The sequence below is a fragment of the Podarcis bocagei genome, assembly GCF_964188305.1.
Source record: "Podarcis bocagei genome assembly, chromosome: 3".
In the NCBI taxonomy this organism is placed as follows: Eukaryota; Metazoa; Chordata; class Lepidosauria; order Squamata; family Lacertidae; genus Podarcis; species Podarcis bocagei.
Window position 1 is genome coordinate 95627513 of NC_138127.1, and position 17047 is coordinate 95644559.

Consider the following 17047-nt stretch of genomic DNA (forward strand, 5'->3'; position numbering starts at 1 on the left):
CTAAGGTGTTGTTGTTGTTGTTACATTCACTGGTTCAGAAGATGTAGATAGTTTAAAGAACTTGAAAAATGAAAGGAACATAATTGGGGTGGTGGAGGCAGCAAGGGAGAAAATAAAAATACGCCCCATTGACCATTGCATCCCTCCAGACTTGATCGTAATGCGTTATCTGTTAGTTTCCAAAAGCTCAACATTGTTTTCATCCACCCTCCATAGATACCCCGCATTGTCTCTTTCGGTGCATGACCCAAGCATTGCCATAGCAACTGGTCTCCCAATTAGCCTTCAGCTGGTCACAATCGATATGATTAGACAAGGTCAGCTTCAGAACCAATACTATGGATTTTGTTAAAAGGCCATGGCAGATCAGAAATAGCCAGGAATAAAGGAGAGGGCAACCTAATAATTTGCCTGCGGACGTGAACACGACTGTAAAACAGTTGCACAAAATCAGCACCATAATCATCATTTAGCACAGGCTTCCTCAAACTCGGCCCTCCAGATGTTTTTTTGGCCTACAACTCCCATGATCCCTAGCTAGCAGGACCAGTGGTCAGGGATGATGGGAACTGTAGTCTCAAAACATCTGGAGGGCTGAGTTTGAGGAAGCCTGATCTAGCAGGATGCCACTACAGTACTGGGTTCAGCCCTTGCTCCCATAGTGTCTGACTGTCCACCACATTACATTCCTATGCAATCATCATATATAATAACATCAAAACTAGAAGAGGTGGGTCTTGTTCTAGGGGTGAACAAGCCTATCAGTGGTGCTCTCATACCTGCTTTCCTCATCAATTGATGGAGAATGGTCTGTAAAAAGTAGGAAGGCTGTATCCAACTAAGCCATACTCAAGAGACAACCCATTGAAAGCAATGGATGCAACTACATTAATTTCAATCAGTCTATTCTGACTAGGAGAGGGATGCGGGTGGTGCTGTGGTCTAAACCACAGAGCCTAGGGCTTGCCGATCAGAAGGTCGGCAGTTCGAATCCCTGCGATGGGGTGAGCTCCCGTTGTTCGGCCCCAGCTTTTGCCCACCTAGCAATTCAAAAGCACGGCAAGTGCAAGTAGATAGATAGGCACCGCTCCAGCGGGAAGGTAAACAGTGTTTCCGTGTGCTGCTCTGGTTCGCCAGAAGCGGCTTAGTCATGCTGGCCACATGACCCGGAAGCTGTCTGTGGAGAAATGCCAGCTCTCTCGGCCTATAGAGCGAGATGAGTGCACAACCCCAGAGTCGTCCGTGACTGGACCTGACGGTCAGGGGTACCTTTACCTTTATTCTGACTAAGTTTGGCTACAACCCATAATCTTTGGCAGAACACTAGATTGTAGATACAGCCTTCAAAATTTGAACAATTCTCAGAAAGCTTGTTATGGACAAAATGTGCCCATATTTCCTGTTGCTGTGTGTTATCCCTTGCCAGAAACAGAATTGCAATGAACAACACTGACCTTTATATACATGACACTCTACAGAGGATGTATTTAGGTATCATTTTGATAAACTCAGAGGATTACTATGCTCTCGCTCCTTTGATACCTTGCAAACTACATCACCGCCGATTTCATCTCATGCCACCGTGTTGCTGAAGAGCAACACTTCCTGTCATGTTCAATACTTAAGGTAATTAAAACAATGTGACTTCATTATCTATGTAGCCTCCACTGTATGCTGAAAACACTCCTCTTTACCTGGCCTTTGATGCTGGGAGAGTGATTTTAGGACCCACCCTATTCTTCAGATTGTAAATATTTTACTTTTATATTTCTTTAACCCATTTTGGGATCTTACCTCAAGTAAGAGGAGACCATGATCCAAGAATGTATAAGCTCCATTTTTACAGAGCACCGCTCTTGGTCTGTTCATTCAAAAAGTTTTAAAACAAGCCAAGCAAAAGCTTTGCTCTTTGATAGCAGCTGTGAGTTATTGGCAGGAATAACAAATGATCAGCTCCATTTAAAAAAATTATTACTTCTTCAAGGAGCTGTAAGGGTATCACAATAGTCAAGGTCTCTCCTACTGATAGGCCTTGGCAAGAGAAAGCGAGCTGCCAGGTGTTCCACTTGCAGGCCAGAAGAGGGATCGGGGAAAGGAAACAAACAAGACACCTAAGCGATGCTATTGGACCATTGTGGATTTCAGAAGTCACACACAAGGCCTTGGATTGCCAAAATTTGGCTTCATTACGGCAAAGCTGTGCCAGCTGCGCTCCCACAAAAGACAACAGGCCACCTTTCTTCCATGGCCAAGTTTTCCTTGGCAGGGTCAGCAATTTTTGCAGGAATCTACCACCATGAAACTAGCTAGATGACAGATTAGGCTCCATGTTGCAATGTCCAGATGATGTAGCAAAGTTTTTTGATCGGTTGAGTCAAATCTCTATTGTAGTCTGGATGGGTCTAGGGGGGCAAAAGCAATTTCCATTCTACCCTACATTTGTTACAATCAGTACTGCTTCGGCTCATATTTTGCTACAACCTACACCATTCGTTTTGCTATCCGCTATGGCCAAGGCAAATTGAATTTATTATGCAATTCATTACATAATTAATTTCAGCACAACGGATGGGAAATGCCAAAAACATTGTGGGAAACAACATATCTATTTACATAATGTGTGCAGACTAAAGTACCTATGATAGTGAACACCACTCCTATTCATTTGTGTGCTTTCCACTCCTGACCTTGGATGTGCATGAGAATTGCAGCAATTTCTGCTCCTGTTTCCATTTGCGATGGAATCCTCTAGCATTCCTGCTTGCAGCCACTGACAATGTATTTGGAGGACACAGACCTGACTGGCCTATCCCAGAACAGTTGGAGTGCTAGCCCTACTAGACAAAGACAGAGAGGGGGAACCAGTGGCCCTCCAGATGTTGGAGTACAAACCCTATCATCCCTAACCATTGGCCATGGTACCTGATCCTGAAGGGAGCTGATAGCCCAAGGAACAGCTGGAGAACCATGGATTCCCCATCCCTTAACTAAGCACATAGCTCTGCATCTGCAATGAGATCATCTTTCTGTCTCCAAGAGACTGGCTATTGAGCAACTAGGAATTAGAAGCAACGTCCTTCTATTTTGGGTTGGTGAAAGATAGCCAAATAGAAATGGCACCTAGGAGCCCCGTCAACTGTTATGGAAGCCACTAATCTTGCTGCACAAATATCAAGGCCTGAAGGCTCTGCAAAAGTGACAGATTCCTCAGGTTTGCTGGATGGGCGCTGTCCCTCAAGGAGATCCTAGGTTCAAGGTCTGGGCATCTAGCTAGAGGAAAAGCTGGCTGTGTCTAGCACCTCCGGTGCCTGATGGAAGCAGAGCTTACAGCAAAATCTCTGATCAAGAAGAGCAGAAATGAGTCCAACCCCTTGGTTTTGGCCCCTTTACCCTGGTCTGGGGAAACTGTTCTTAGACCCCCAAATCCCATCAGTCTCAGGCAGCATGGCGAAGGTCCAGGAATGTTTGAAATTGGACTCCAGCAACATATGGAAGGAGAAAAGCAATGACAAACCTAGACAGCATCTTAAAAAGTAGAGACATCACCTTGCCAACAAAGGTCCGTATAGTAAAAGCTATGGTTTTCCCAGTAGTGATGTATGGAAATGAGAGCTGGACCATAAAGAAGGCTGATCACTGAAGAATTGATGCTTTTGAATTATGGTGCTGGAGGAGATTCTTGAGAGTCCCATGAACTGCAAGAAGATCAAACCTCTCCATTCTGAAGGAAATCTGCCCTGAGTGCTCACTGGAAGGACAGATCCTGAAGCTGAGGCTCCAATACTTTGGCCACATCATGAGAAGAGAAGACTCCCTGGAAAAGACCCTGATGTTGGGAAAGATGGAGGGCACAAGGAGAAGGGGACGACAAAGGACGAGATGGTTGGATAGTGTTCTCGAAGCTACCAGCATGAGTTTGACCAAACTGCGGGAGGCAGTGGAAGACAGGAGTGCCTGGCGTGCTCTGGTCCACGGGGTCAAGAAGAGTCGGACACGACTGAATGACTAAACAACAACAACAAACATATGGAAGACAACCTACTGGTTCCCCATTCATGTTTTACCCCCTTCCCTGGAGACACTGAGAAAGGGTCTAAATGCCTGGAACTTCAGGTCAAGCCCTGAGACGTGGCAATTTTTCTTCCACCTAAATTTAGAACAGATAGCTCACATTTCTCCATCATTTTCCCTATTGCAAAAAGCCCGGTTCTTTTTTCCCCTAGGGGTGGGACAGAGAGGAGCATCTTGACTGCACGAGAGTGCCAAATCCACTTTAATTGCACCACCTGAATTATCTGGTATGTGACTGAATTCCACCTGCTAAAGAGTGACAGTCTGAAAGCGTCTCCGATCTGCACCTCGCATACCAATGTGCAGTGGCTTAGTTATTCACAAGCCTTAACCGTATCTGAGCACCCCGGTGCAGATCTCATTACATTTATGCAGATCCACACCCTGTGGGATGATAGGCTCGAATCTCTTCCCAATGCAAAAGCTTTCCCCTCTGTGGAAAAGTTGTTTTTCTCTCCCCCTACAAAATTCAGCACAATGACGTTTTTCCATTAAGCTCTCTCTTCAGTCGATAGGCCCTGCAGATGGGTCCTCGAGAGCCTGTTTGAAGTCATCCATTCCCTTCTCACAGACATGAAATTTTTAATTCACTAAACTTCTGCAGCGAATATATCCATTGTGGGAATTTCTTTCCCCGCTAGCTTCGTGCTAACACAGCGCGCCGCATGTGTATTGAAGTATCTAATTTGTATACTCTAGGAAAAATACATTTTACCACATGGAGGCATCATATTACTAATAGCCATTTCCTTTAAATAGCCTACCGTTGACTTTAATCTTGGTTTTTGTGTGTGTGTATGATATTGTGGGGTGGGGGGGAGGCAGGTGGAAGAATCTCATCCAAGGGGGTCTCCTTTTTTATATGCAAATATATCACTTGATTATATAGTTTGTGCCCCTCCATTATCATGAATATTTCCAATGAATGTTTTATGGGTTATATTTTTGATTTGTGAGCCATTTCACATTTCATTGCTGCTTCTCATCTGCAGACGCCGCCGATGCTGATTGGTCTCGTTTGCATATTCATCAACCCCCTATTTTCATTGCTGCCACACTTTAAACTGTTTCCCCACAGAGTTTCCACAGCACATCGCTATATTTTCAAATGAAAGCCACTTCCCCTGCTTAGCATTGTGTTTCTCCCCCCCCGCCCCCTCCCGGCTGCTCTTTCGCTAACAGTGTTTGTCAGTTTTGTCACAAGCTTCCTCCCTCGTCAACACCCCCCTTTTCGCACTTTATACAAGGCAGACATATGGTTTCTGCAGGTAACGAACAACAACAGAAAGAGTTTACAGGTGGGCTCAGCAGTCATCTTCATGCTTCCATGAGCCCTGCTGGGAGGCAAGGGATCTGCAGCAAAAATGAACAAGCCAGTATTGGCCCACAAGGATGACTTGCAGGGTGGAAGGGTGGAGGCTAAAGGCAGGAACATACTAAGCTGCCTTTGGTCCACCTAGTTCAGTGCTATCTACACTAACTGGCAGGATTTCAGACTCTGTCCTCTCTTAGTCTTACCTGGAGATGCTGGAGATGTTCTGCATGCGATGCAGGTACTCTATTACTGAGCTACATTTTGGACTCAGAGCTGTCCATGGAGGAGCAGGTCAGTTCTGTGTCCAGGGCAGCTGTCTACCAGCTTCATCTGGTACTCTGGCTGAGATCCTATCTGCCCGCAGACTGTCCCGCCAGAGTGGTGCATGCTCTGGTTATCTCCTACTTGGACTACTGCAATGCGCTCTACGTGCAGCTACCTTTGAAAGTGACTCGGAAACTACAATACACAATGCGGCAGCTTGACTGGTGACTGGGAGCGGCTGCCGAGACCATATAACACTGGTCCTGAAAGACCTACATTGGCTCCCAGTATGTTTCCAAGCAAAATTCAAAGTGTTTGTGCTGACTTTAAAGCCCTAAACAGCCTCAACCCAGTATACCTGAAGGAGCGTCTCCACCCCCATCATTCTGCCTGGACACTGAGGTCCAGCTCCGAGGGCCTTCTCGTGGTTCCCTCAATGTGAGAAGTGAGGTTACAGGGAACGAGGCAGAGGGCCTTCTCGGTAAGAAGAAAAAAAACGACTATCTGACTTTTAGAAGACATCTGAAGGCAGCCCTGTTTAGGGAAGTTTATAATGTTTGATGTTTTGCCGTGTTTTTAATATTCTATTGGGAGCCGCCCAGAGTGGCTGGGGAAACCCAGCCAGATGGGCGGGGTATAAATAAATAAATAAATAATAATAATAATAATAATAATAATAATAATAATAATAATAATTACAGCCAATTGCCAGTGGCAGGTAAAGTCAACTGATCCTAGTTTTGTCTCCAACCTCCTCTCTAAGGGGTTCCTACAAAGGCAAACATGGAGACTTAGCAAGAAGCTGACAGGCCAGTGATCTCCCCTAGACTTGCTGTAAATAAGAAGTCAGGTTGGTGGGGCAGAGCCAAGTTCACCCGCATGGCCCAACCTCCACAACTGAACTAGTACCAGTCTTTGCCAAGGACACAGAATGAGGCCTGCTAGATCAGTCCAGTGGCCCATTTAGTCTAGCAAGAGCCACCAGATGCCTATAGGAAACCTGCAAGCAGGACCTGGGTGCAAGGGCACTCAACCTCCTGAGGTTCTCAGGAACTAGTTCTAAGTAACCGCCATGCAAGGTAGGTGAGAGACGCACGGTGCCAGCAGTGGGGCGGCAATGAGGGGGGCAAAATGGAACACAGTGCCCCTGAATGAATGAAGGAGTGCAGCTTCAGCATCATCATATGCTTAAGGCAGCTGTCAGTCTATGCACCCTTCACAATGGACAGTTGGATCGGTGAGTCTCTATTTAATACTTCCCAGTGCAACTACTTTGCGTGCCCCAGAACTGCTAGCTTGGAAGGAGCTGGGACAGAACAACGGGAGCTCACTCTGTCGTGGGGATTTGAACTGCTGACCTTCTGATTAGCAAGCCCAAGAGATTCAGTGGTTTAGACCGCAGTGCCACCACATGAAGAAGAACCAGCCCTTAAGTCGCCTTACAGATTCTGCTCTTCTCTTGTGATCTCCTTTTGCTTCATAAGTGCCCACCAATCAACTCCTTATTGAAAAACCTATTTCATAAGGATGCACAGATGTAATTGTGGCAACGCCGCTTTGGAAGATTGGCTTTGCAAACTCTCCTTCACCCCCCCCCCCAGTCCTTAAGTGAATGAAGAGAAGGCTCCTATGGGAGCGGTGAGCTGATAGCTTAATTAAAGCACAGTCCAGGTCTAGGGAAGAGAGGGGAAAAACAACCCCAAACCAAAAATACTGTAGCCTTCTACATCATTCTACAAATGTAATGAGTGAATATGGAGGTACATACATTTTTTCAACTTCATCGAGTCCCAAGAAAGCTCCTTTCGGTATGATTCTTATTTTGGTGAGGAAAAATACCCTGAAAATACAAGGGGGTGGGGGAAAACAAAACATATTTATGTATTAAGCATAGCTTGATAAGTAATTAGCACAGTTCACGTTTTGGACAAAGAGAATTAAAATCCCATGCCAAGACAATGTTAAACTTCATAGGAACACATTCTGATGCCAACTTGCTCATCCCCCCCTTTCCCCCCAAGATGACTTCAGCATGAGCTTTTATTCTAATAGTTGACTTGTTGAAATATCTATATATTCTGTCTGTGATTCACTTATTTTATTCTGTTTTTCTCTCACATACCCCTAACAGAATATATGGTTGGCAAAACATGATCCCAGAGTGATGTAGCTGATGTAATGCTGGATGAGCACAAGGGAAGGCCAGGAATGGAAGACAAAGTCTCTTCAATTTGCATTTGAAGGAGACTTTACCTAATCCACACTCTCCAAAATAATACACAGTACAGAGGTACCTCTGGTTGCGAACAGGATCCTTTCCGGAGCCCTGTTTGCAACATGAGCGGAAGGCAACCCGCGCCTGCGCATGCACGGGTCGTGATTCATTGCTTCTGCGCATGCGTATGACATCATTTTGAGTGTCTGCACATGCACGAGTGGCGAAACCCAGAAGTAACCCTTTCTGGGTTGCCTTCCGTGTTGCCATGGGATGCAACATGAAAAAAATTAACCTGAAGCAAACGTAACAAGAGGCATGACTGTATGTGGAATGAAACACAGCCACCAATCAAAATTCACATTTTTTTTTTGAATTTTGCAGAGCACTTCTCCAGTCGACCAATGTGTACGAAACTTCATACGATTTAAAGTATGCATAGATGTGCCTATATACTGGGGGAAATAACACCATATGGATTACCGTATTTTTCGCCCTATAAGACGCACTTTTTCCCCTCCAAAAATGAAGGGGAAATGTGGGTGCGTCCTATGGGGCGAATGCAGGCTTTCGCTGAAGCCTGGAGAGCGAGAGCGGTAGGTGCGCAGTGACCCCTCTCGCTCTCCAGGCTTTGCGGACCTCTCCTCAAGCAGCGGAACGGTCCCGCTGCTTGGGGGAGTTGCCGGCATCCCGAAGCCTGCGCACGCTGATCTCAGCGCACCCAGGCTTTGCGGATCTCTCCCCAAGCAGCGGGAACGTTCCCGCTGCTTGGGGAGAGTTGCCGGCATCCCGAAGCCTGCAAGCGCTGATCCCAGCACGTGCAGGCTTCGCGGATCTCTCCCCAAGCAGCGGGAACGTTCCCGCTGCTTGGGGAGAGTTGCCGGCATCCCGAAGCCTGCGCGCGCTGATCTCAGCGCGCCCAGGCTTCGCGGATCTCTCCACAAGCAGCGGGAACGCTCCCGCTGCTTGGGGAGAGTTGCCGGCATCCCGAAGCTTGCGCGCGCTGATCTCAGCGCGCCCAGGCTTCGCGGATCTCTCTCCAAGCAGCGGGAACGCTCCCGCTGCTTGGGGAGAGTTGCCGGCATCCCGAAGCCTGCGCGCGCTGATCTCAGCGCGCCCAGGCTTCGCGGATCTCTCCCCAAGCAGCGGGAACGCTCCCGCTGCTTGGGGAGAGTTGCCGGCATCCCGAAGCCTGCGCGCGCTGATCTCAGCGCGTCCAGGCTTCGCGGATCTCTCCTCAAGCAGTGGGAGCCACCGCTGGGCTCCCACGGCTTGCAGAGAGCTGCCTGTTTGGGGGCTGGGGTCGGGGGAAGCTCGGGCTGCCCCAGCCCCGCGCCTGGGGGGGAAATAATTTTTTCCCCTTTATTTCCCCCCCAAAAAACTAGGTGCGTCTTATGGGACGGTGCGTCCTATAGGGCGAAAAATACGGTATATTAGGGAAGACTGCTTTGCGAAAAGGCTAAAACTGTATTAAAAAATCTGTATATTAGGAGAAAGTCACGTTAAGATACTGATGGGTTTTCATGAGGACTTAATTCTCCACTTTCGCTTTCCAAACCAGTGCATAAGGACTGGTGGACAGCTGAAGATTGGAAAAATGAGAAAATGAAATAGATGGATTGCCCCATCCCTGTCCCCAGCACACAGGGCAGGCCCCTTGTCTGAAACCTTTGAGAGCGGCTGCCAGTCAGTGTAGGCCTTGCTGAGCTAGATGGGCCAAAGGTGTGATTTGCCAGAAGGCAGCTTTTTAGGACAGCTGCATTTCAGTTCCCATATTGTTTCAGAAGTGCAAATTAGGAAGCGCCGTGAGTCTCATGGAGTGCCAGGAATGGTTAGATCCTGGTGGAGCTCAAGGAGCTGGATGTAGATGACACCAGAGAGTGTTCTTGTGGGATGGGAGAAGTGAAGTCAGGACCCCAATAAGTGTCTGAGCCTGGGAAGGAGGTCAGAAGCCCAAAGAATGGAGACCTGGGTCCAGGAGAGGGACCAAGCAGGTTGACAGGGGAGTGTTATGCCCCTATGGCACTGGGCACCCCGATCATACACCTCTTGCTGTGGAGAAACCTCCAGCATCTCCTCCTATTAATGAAAGCCTCTTCAGGAGGCAAACTGAGGGTAAATTGGATGCTGACTTTGCTCCAACCCCACATGCAAGGACATGGACATGGAGATGTTAGCGCTGGCGCAAACAGACATCACAAGCCCAACTTACTCAAAGAAGTGTCCTTTTGTTTGCCCAATCCTGAGACTCTGGCCACTAACTGTGTCCAGGGCAGTTGTCTACCAGCTCCATCTAGTACACAGGCTGAGACCCTATCTGCCAACAGACTGTCTCGCCAGAGTGGTGCATGCTCTAGTTATCTCTCACTTGGACTACTGCAACGCGCTCTACATGGGGCTACCTTTGAAGGTGGCCCGGAAACTACAACTAATCCAGAATGCAGCAGCTAGACTAGTGACTGGGAGCGGCTGCCAAGACCTTATAACACCAGTCCTGAGAGACCTGCATTGGCTCCCAGTACATTTCCGAGCACAATTCAAAGTGTTGGTGCTGACCTTTAAAGCCCTAAACGGCTTCAGTCCAGTATACCTGAAGGAGTGTCTCCGCCCTCATCGTTCTGCCCGGATGCTGAGGTCCAGAGCTGAGGGCCTTCTGGCAGATCCCTCACTGCGAGAGGTGAGGTTACAGGGAACCAGGCAGAGGGCCTTCTCGGTAGTGGCACCTGTCCTGTGGAACACCCTCCGATCAGATGTCAAAGGAAAAAAACAACTACCAGACTTTTAGAAGACATCTGAAGGCAGCCCTGTTTAGGGAAGCTGTTAATATCTGAAGGACTATTGTATTTTAATATTTTGTTGGAAGCCACACAGAGTGGCTGGGGAAACCCAGCGAGATGGGCAGGGTATGAATAATGATGATGATGACGACAACAAAAACAACAACAACAACAACAACAACAACTGCTGTTCCCACTCTGTCTTTCAAAAGGAAAAGGCAGGGACCATTGTACTTGTGGGATGAATGCCTTAGTGTATGGGATCAATGCCTTAGTCTCTTACATACCTGCTGTGCCTTACCTAGGTACCAATCTGATTTGCGCATTAAATTTTGAGGCTGAGTACTCCAGGCATAGTGAGGGCCAGGACAGGTGTGTTCACACAAAAAAGCTGACAGGACTGGATTTCTCCCCCAGTCTCTATCCATCACCTGAGCTGAAGTCTGAGTAGGTTGATTCTGCCAACTAAATATGGCCGCATGATAAAAAATGGCCTCACGCAGGATTGACTCTAGATTCACCGCCATGAGAATTTTCTTCCAAAGCCAGTCATAATACAAAGATTATATCACCATCTAACTACTTTTCACAGTCTGCTACCCCTGAGAAGTGACAGCTAATTGTTTCTTGAATTACTGGAGGGTTTTTTCTTGTCTTTTTTTTTGCCTCAGCAGCCTTGCCTGAGAGATGAATCTCCACTTTTTATCTCCTCGGAGCACAGATTTCTTTCGTAATAACAATTTTGAATCAACCTGTCCTTCCAACGTTGTTCCAAAATCACCCTTTTCTCTTTCTTCTCCAGCCCTTACCAAATTAAATCTGCGTGGGCTGGAGACCTGTATCTTGGACTTGGTGATGCGAGCAATGGCATAACATTGCCGCATTACAGTTCATGCCTGCACTCTCTGAGCCACATTCTCTAGAATCGGCCTCATGGTAGCTTGGAGAATGAACTCTGATGGCTGCAGCTGGCACTAGCATGTCATATATCCTATATGGGGGGATGTATATCAGATCAGTGCATATACTTCTGTGTTAAATAAATATATATTTTTTTAAAATACCAATCCACGGGGTGTAGTGTGAGAAAGGACAGGGCAGCCATGGCCCTGGCACAGATTTTCGAAAGGGCACAAGGGGGCACAACCTGGCATCCCCTATGACAGGTTCCCTCATTCTGGGAAGGGGGAGAGAGACATCATTTTGATTTTTGGAGTTATTATTTTTAAGATGCTGAGCCTGTGCTGGACAAACAGCACAATAGATGTTATGGATCTAGTTACAGGTAGGTAGCCGTGTTGGTCTCTAAGATGTTATGGATGTATCATTTGATGTGTTTTGTCACGCTTCTGAAGAGCAAACTTTGAATAATATTTTCATGGGTCTGAGCCATGTCGATTTCCGAAAGGAGGAGCATGAAGTGACTGGATGCATAAAGTCACTTCCGACATCAGGAGGAGGTGGGGTTACGGGCTCACGCCCCCAACATGAACGCAGAGGCTGGTTTCCAGCCCCACGCGATTAGGGAAATCCTTGAGATGCATAATCCCCTGAGCCAGCAAATCGGCTGGCTCGGGGTGTGTGGGTTGCCGCATTTAAGGCAGGCGCAGCTCCGGGATCTTCCTCTTTGGGCCCGCGCAGCTGATATGGTTTCCCACCCACCCGCCCTTTAAGGTTTACCTTCTGACCTTGCTATGGACCTCAGTTGGTCGCCATTAAGGGGCCTGGTAGGAATTTTTTCCACTTGGCAAATTGGCACTGGCCATTTGGTTTTTCGCCTACCTCGTAGCAAATCATCACAACTCCTTTGATTTTGGCAGTTAGGCATTGGTAGAGGTATTGTTATGTAGATGTGTGTGTGTGGGAGGAGTGCCATCACCTTCCCCAAATATTGAAGAGTAGTCCGGTAAAGGATTCCGGGGGGCGTGGCCTCGTCCGAAGCCTAGGGAGGCCAGGGCCCAAGGCACGCCCCGGGGGAGTTCCTAGTTGATGTGCATCAGCAGGGCTCCCCCTGCTGGTGGTTAACCCTTCCCGGTCTTCAAGCAAGCAGGCTGAAGCCGGATAGTAGGATAGGACCAATGCCTAAACCAATACCGCTCTTTACCTGTAACCAATAAAGTTGTGGCCAATTTTAGCTCATTAACCTAAATAATGGTGTCACGTGTCTTTATTTCTACTGGTGGGAGGCGGGAACATTGCTCAGACCCATAAAAATATTATTCAAAGAGTTCTTACGCATCCAGTCACTTCATGCTGCACAATATTAATATCTGCAAGAAGGGTGGGTGTGTTTAACCTGCTGCCCCTCCTTTACCTGCTGCTTCCTCTTGCACCGCTTCCTTCAACCCATCCCCCACTCCCTCCATGACAAGGCAAACAGGTCCAGAACCCCAGTCAAGAAGAGAAAAGCAGATGGGGATGAGGGCTGTAGGAAGAAAAAGCTATGAGCAAGAGAAGAGTTAAGCAATCCCTCCATCCAGCTGTTTCTCCAGTGCAAATTGCACCTTCCCCACTAACACTTTGCACTTCCTGGCTGGCAAACTGCATTTCCTGCTGCTGAACCTCTGCTTGACACATTAAGATTATGGTTAATCCTTTCATTTTCTTGTGCAACTCTGATATACTATGAAAGAGAGAGAGAGAGAGAGTGCTGCTTGTTACAGGTAACTTTCAGCATCTTGGGGAGTTACGGCAGCAGCTGTAAAGAGATGCTCTATCTTTTATTTATTATCCTTTTTTAAAAAATAAAATAAAAAGTGCATTGCTCAAAATGCATGCCGGTCCATCAACTGGTAATAAATATTTATCACGGCATTCTGCAGCTTTTCTTCCTCTTTGTGAAGTAGGCTCTCCCGTTGTTCCAGGAACTCTAATCTAGGCCATTACATGAAAATAGGAATCTTGTTTTGAACCATTTTCTCTGACCAAAATCCAACTTACGGATTTGAAGACTGAAACACACCATCACCCCAGTCCTAGCAAACACACACATTTCTGATGTCTCTCTCGGTGCAGTTCTGCGCATCCCCGTCTATGAGACTTGCTTACATTATTACAGGACTGAATGATCCCAAGTAGAACTCCCCAGCGGCTTAACTTGGTGAGTTTCCCTCTGCTCTTTACATAGAAATTCGCTACAAGCTGAGTTATGTGTAGAACAAAACTTCATTGCTGTTGAGGCCTGGGAACTTGCAGAGACTACCAGTAACTTTCCCAACTAGACCACACCTCTGAGTTTGCTCTCCAGGAGCTGCCCTTCTGAATACAGTGGTACCTCAGGTTACATACGCTTCAGGTAACATACGCTTCAGGTTACAGACTCCGCTAAGCCAGAAACAGTGCTTCAGGTTAAGAACTTTGCTTCAGGATGAGAACAGAAATTGTGCTCCAGTGGCGCGGCGGCAGCAGGAGGCCCCATTTGGTAAAGTGGTGCTTCAGGTTAAGAACAAGCCTCCGGAACGAATTAAGTACTTAACCAGAGGTACCACTGTAGCTGCTTCTCTGAAAGGGGCCACATGTGAGATTTTTAGTTGATAATGCATATTTCTGGATTAGGCAATTTGTACAAATTTCTGCCTTGGGGAATTAATAGAAGCAAGCCTTGAAATTTTCATAGTTCGGGTCTTGAAAGACTACAAAATATTTATCTCCATTTTATTGCACATTTCCCCCCCAATGTGCACATTTTTTGCAAGCAGTTTTCCCTAACGCACAGCATTTTCACATGGTATTTTCACAAATCGATGCATTCTTATGCACCCTTCCCCCTGCTGTGTGCCATTTGGTACACATTACTTGCATTGCAAAATCCAGAGAAGTGCGAATTTCAAAGAATAGCTGCGTATTGATTCGCCCCGAATCCCTGTGCTTCTTCCCCAGCGGCACCTGAGCAGATCCACTCTCTCAGTCTTTTCTCTCACGAACGCAACATACAAACACACCCACCCTGCAGGTGTTTTGCACGCACCTCCTCTGAGACTGAGATTCTGCTCCGTAATTGCAGAATCCAGGAAATTGGGCCATTAGCTGTACTAGCAAGCAACGTCTGATCCATGGCTCATAATGCCACATTTTTGTTTAGGTTGTTGCAAAGCCCTCCTCCAAACCCATTTATCTCAGCCATTTGAAAGCTACATGCAGTTAATCAGAACGAACACGCATTGTCAAATTATTCCCTTTAGCTTGCCCAAAACGCCAAGTCATGATATTTATCCTGATATTTATCATCTCTTTTAAACATTATTACTTATGTAAAGCACCACACTAAAGCAGGGTTTTTTTCCTTCTTCTTAAAATATACAAAAATTAAACTCCAGCAAGATACAGTAACTGTAATCCTATGTCACCGGTCTCCGTTCCAAAGCGATAACTGTGAAAGGGTTCTGAAGAACATTTTTGCTTTCATCTTGGAAGTAATAGTGTGATGTTATCTTTCCCTAAGCCTCTGAAGCAATGTGTATTTTGTCAGGAGCAGATATTTGCTGAGGAGTTTAATTTCCTAAAAGAAGCCTGTTTGCAATGTGATTAGTTGCGTGCCTCGTACCATCTTGGAGATGCTTCCCGGTCTCTTACAATGGCAGCGGAGACAAAACAGGCATGGAAACAAGGATGCCAGACAAGGATTGGCTCATCACATCCAACTCTCCCTCAAACATCAGCTTATACTACATATTGTGTTATAAAATCAGGAGCAAACAAATCTTTTTTTCCATTCTGAGGGCTGAATTCTATTCAGGACAACCTTTTCAGGGCCACATGCCAGTGGCGAGCAAGGAGCAGGGAGGCAACAGTGAGCAGAGCAATGAATATATTTGTTAACCTTCACACAGCAGGCTACTTTCAACATACGAGGGATGCAGATGGTGCTGTGGTCTAAACCAGTGTTTCCCAACCTTGGGCCTCCAGCTGTTTTTGAACTACAATTCCCATCATCCCTGACCACTGGTCTTGCTAGCTAGGGATGATGGGAGTTGTAGTCCAAAAACAGTTGGAGGCCCTAGGTTGGGAAACACTGGTCTAAACCACCGAGCCTCTTGGGCTTGCCAGCTGGAAGGTTGGCAGTTCGAAGCCCCACAATGGGGTGAGCTCTGTCCCAGCTTCTACCAACCCAGCAGTTCAAAAGCAGGCCAGTGCAAGTACAGTGGTACCTTGGGTTAAGTACTTAATTCGTTCCAGAGGTCCGTTCTTAACCTGAAACTGTTCTTAACCTGAAGCACCACTTTAGCTAGTGGGGCCTCCTGCTGCCACTGTGCTTCCGGAGCACAATTTCTGTTCTCATTCTGAAGCAAAGTTCTTAACCCGAGGTACTATTTCTGGGTTAGCAGAGTCTGTAACTGAAGCATATGTAACCCGAGGTACCACTGTAGATAAATAGATACTGCTGCAGCGGGAATGTAAACAGCATTTCCGTGCACTCTGGTTTCCGTCTCGGTGTTCCGTTGTGCCAGAAGTGGTTTAGTCATGCTGGCCACATGACCCGGAAAGCTGTCTGTGGACAAACAATGACTCTCTTGGCCTGAAAGTGAGATGAGCACCACAACACCATAGTTGCCTTTGAATGGACCTAACCGTCCAGGGGTCCTTTACCTTTTCAATGTACACTATGGGGAAAATTCCTCTTGGAGGGTGATCAAGTACAGATGCTCACACTGAATTCCTACTCAGTCAGACTTGATTCAGCAATGCATTACAGGACAGAATTCAAAGAATCTGCAAGAGCATTTCAATTAGGACACACATTATTTAAGTAAAATATATGTCATTTTGCCTGTTGTCTTTGTCCATGGAGTTTTCTTGGCAGGGATACTGGAGTGGCTTGCCGGTTCCTGCCCCAGGTGGATCACGTTTAGTCAAAACTCTCCACTATGACCTGTCTATCTTGGGTGGCCCTGCACGGTATAGCTCATAGCTTCTCTGAGTTATTTAAGCCCCTTTGCCATGGCAGATCAAACCTATCCATTCTGAGGGAAATCAGCCCTGAGTGCTCACTGGAAGGACAGATCCTGAAGCTGAGGCTCCAACACTTTGGTCACCTCATGAGAAGAGAAGACTCCCTGGAAAAGACCCTGATGTTGGGAAAGATGGAGGGCACAAGGAGAAGCGGACGACAGAGGACGAGATGGTTGGACAGTGTTCTCAAAGCTACGAACATGAGTTTGACCAAACTGCGGGAGGCAGTGGAAGACAGAAGTGCCTGGCGTGCTCTGGTCCATGGGGTCACGAAGAGTCGGACACGACTAAATGACTAAACAACAACAATATGTCATTTTAGCTGCTCATCCTCTGCTCAGTTGCCTTCTGCCACCCCAATACATCACCATCTCTCATCCAACCACAGGCCTTGCAATACAACTAACTGAACCCACTTTTCCACCCATCCAAGCTGGGGGCCCATCACTACCTCTT

The 17047-nt window shown here is 47.0% G+C and overlaps 1 protein-coding gene across 3 annotated transcripts in view; it reads right to left on the minus strand.

Moving 5' to 3' along the window:
- Positions 1-17047, minus strand: part of FSHR (follicle stimulating hormone receptor) — a 99765-nt gene that overhangs the window by 57647 nt on the left and 25071 nt on the right. For all 3 annotated transcript variants that reach the window (XR_014006497.1, XM_081188550.1, XM_081188551.1), the window contains exon 2: positions 7419-7490. Coding sequence is in view for 2 of the 3 variants with exons in the window: in XM_081188550.1 (XP_081044676.1) it covers positions 7419-7490 (72 nt within the window). In the remaining variant the exon portion in view is untranslated. The remainder of the gene's footprint in view (positions 1-7418; positions 7491-17047) is intronic.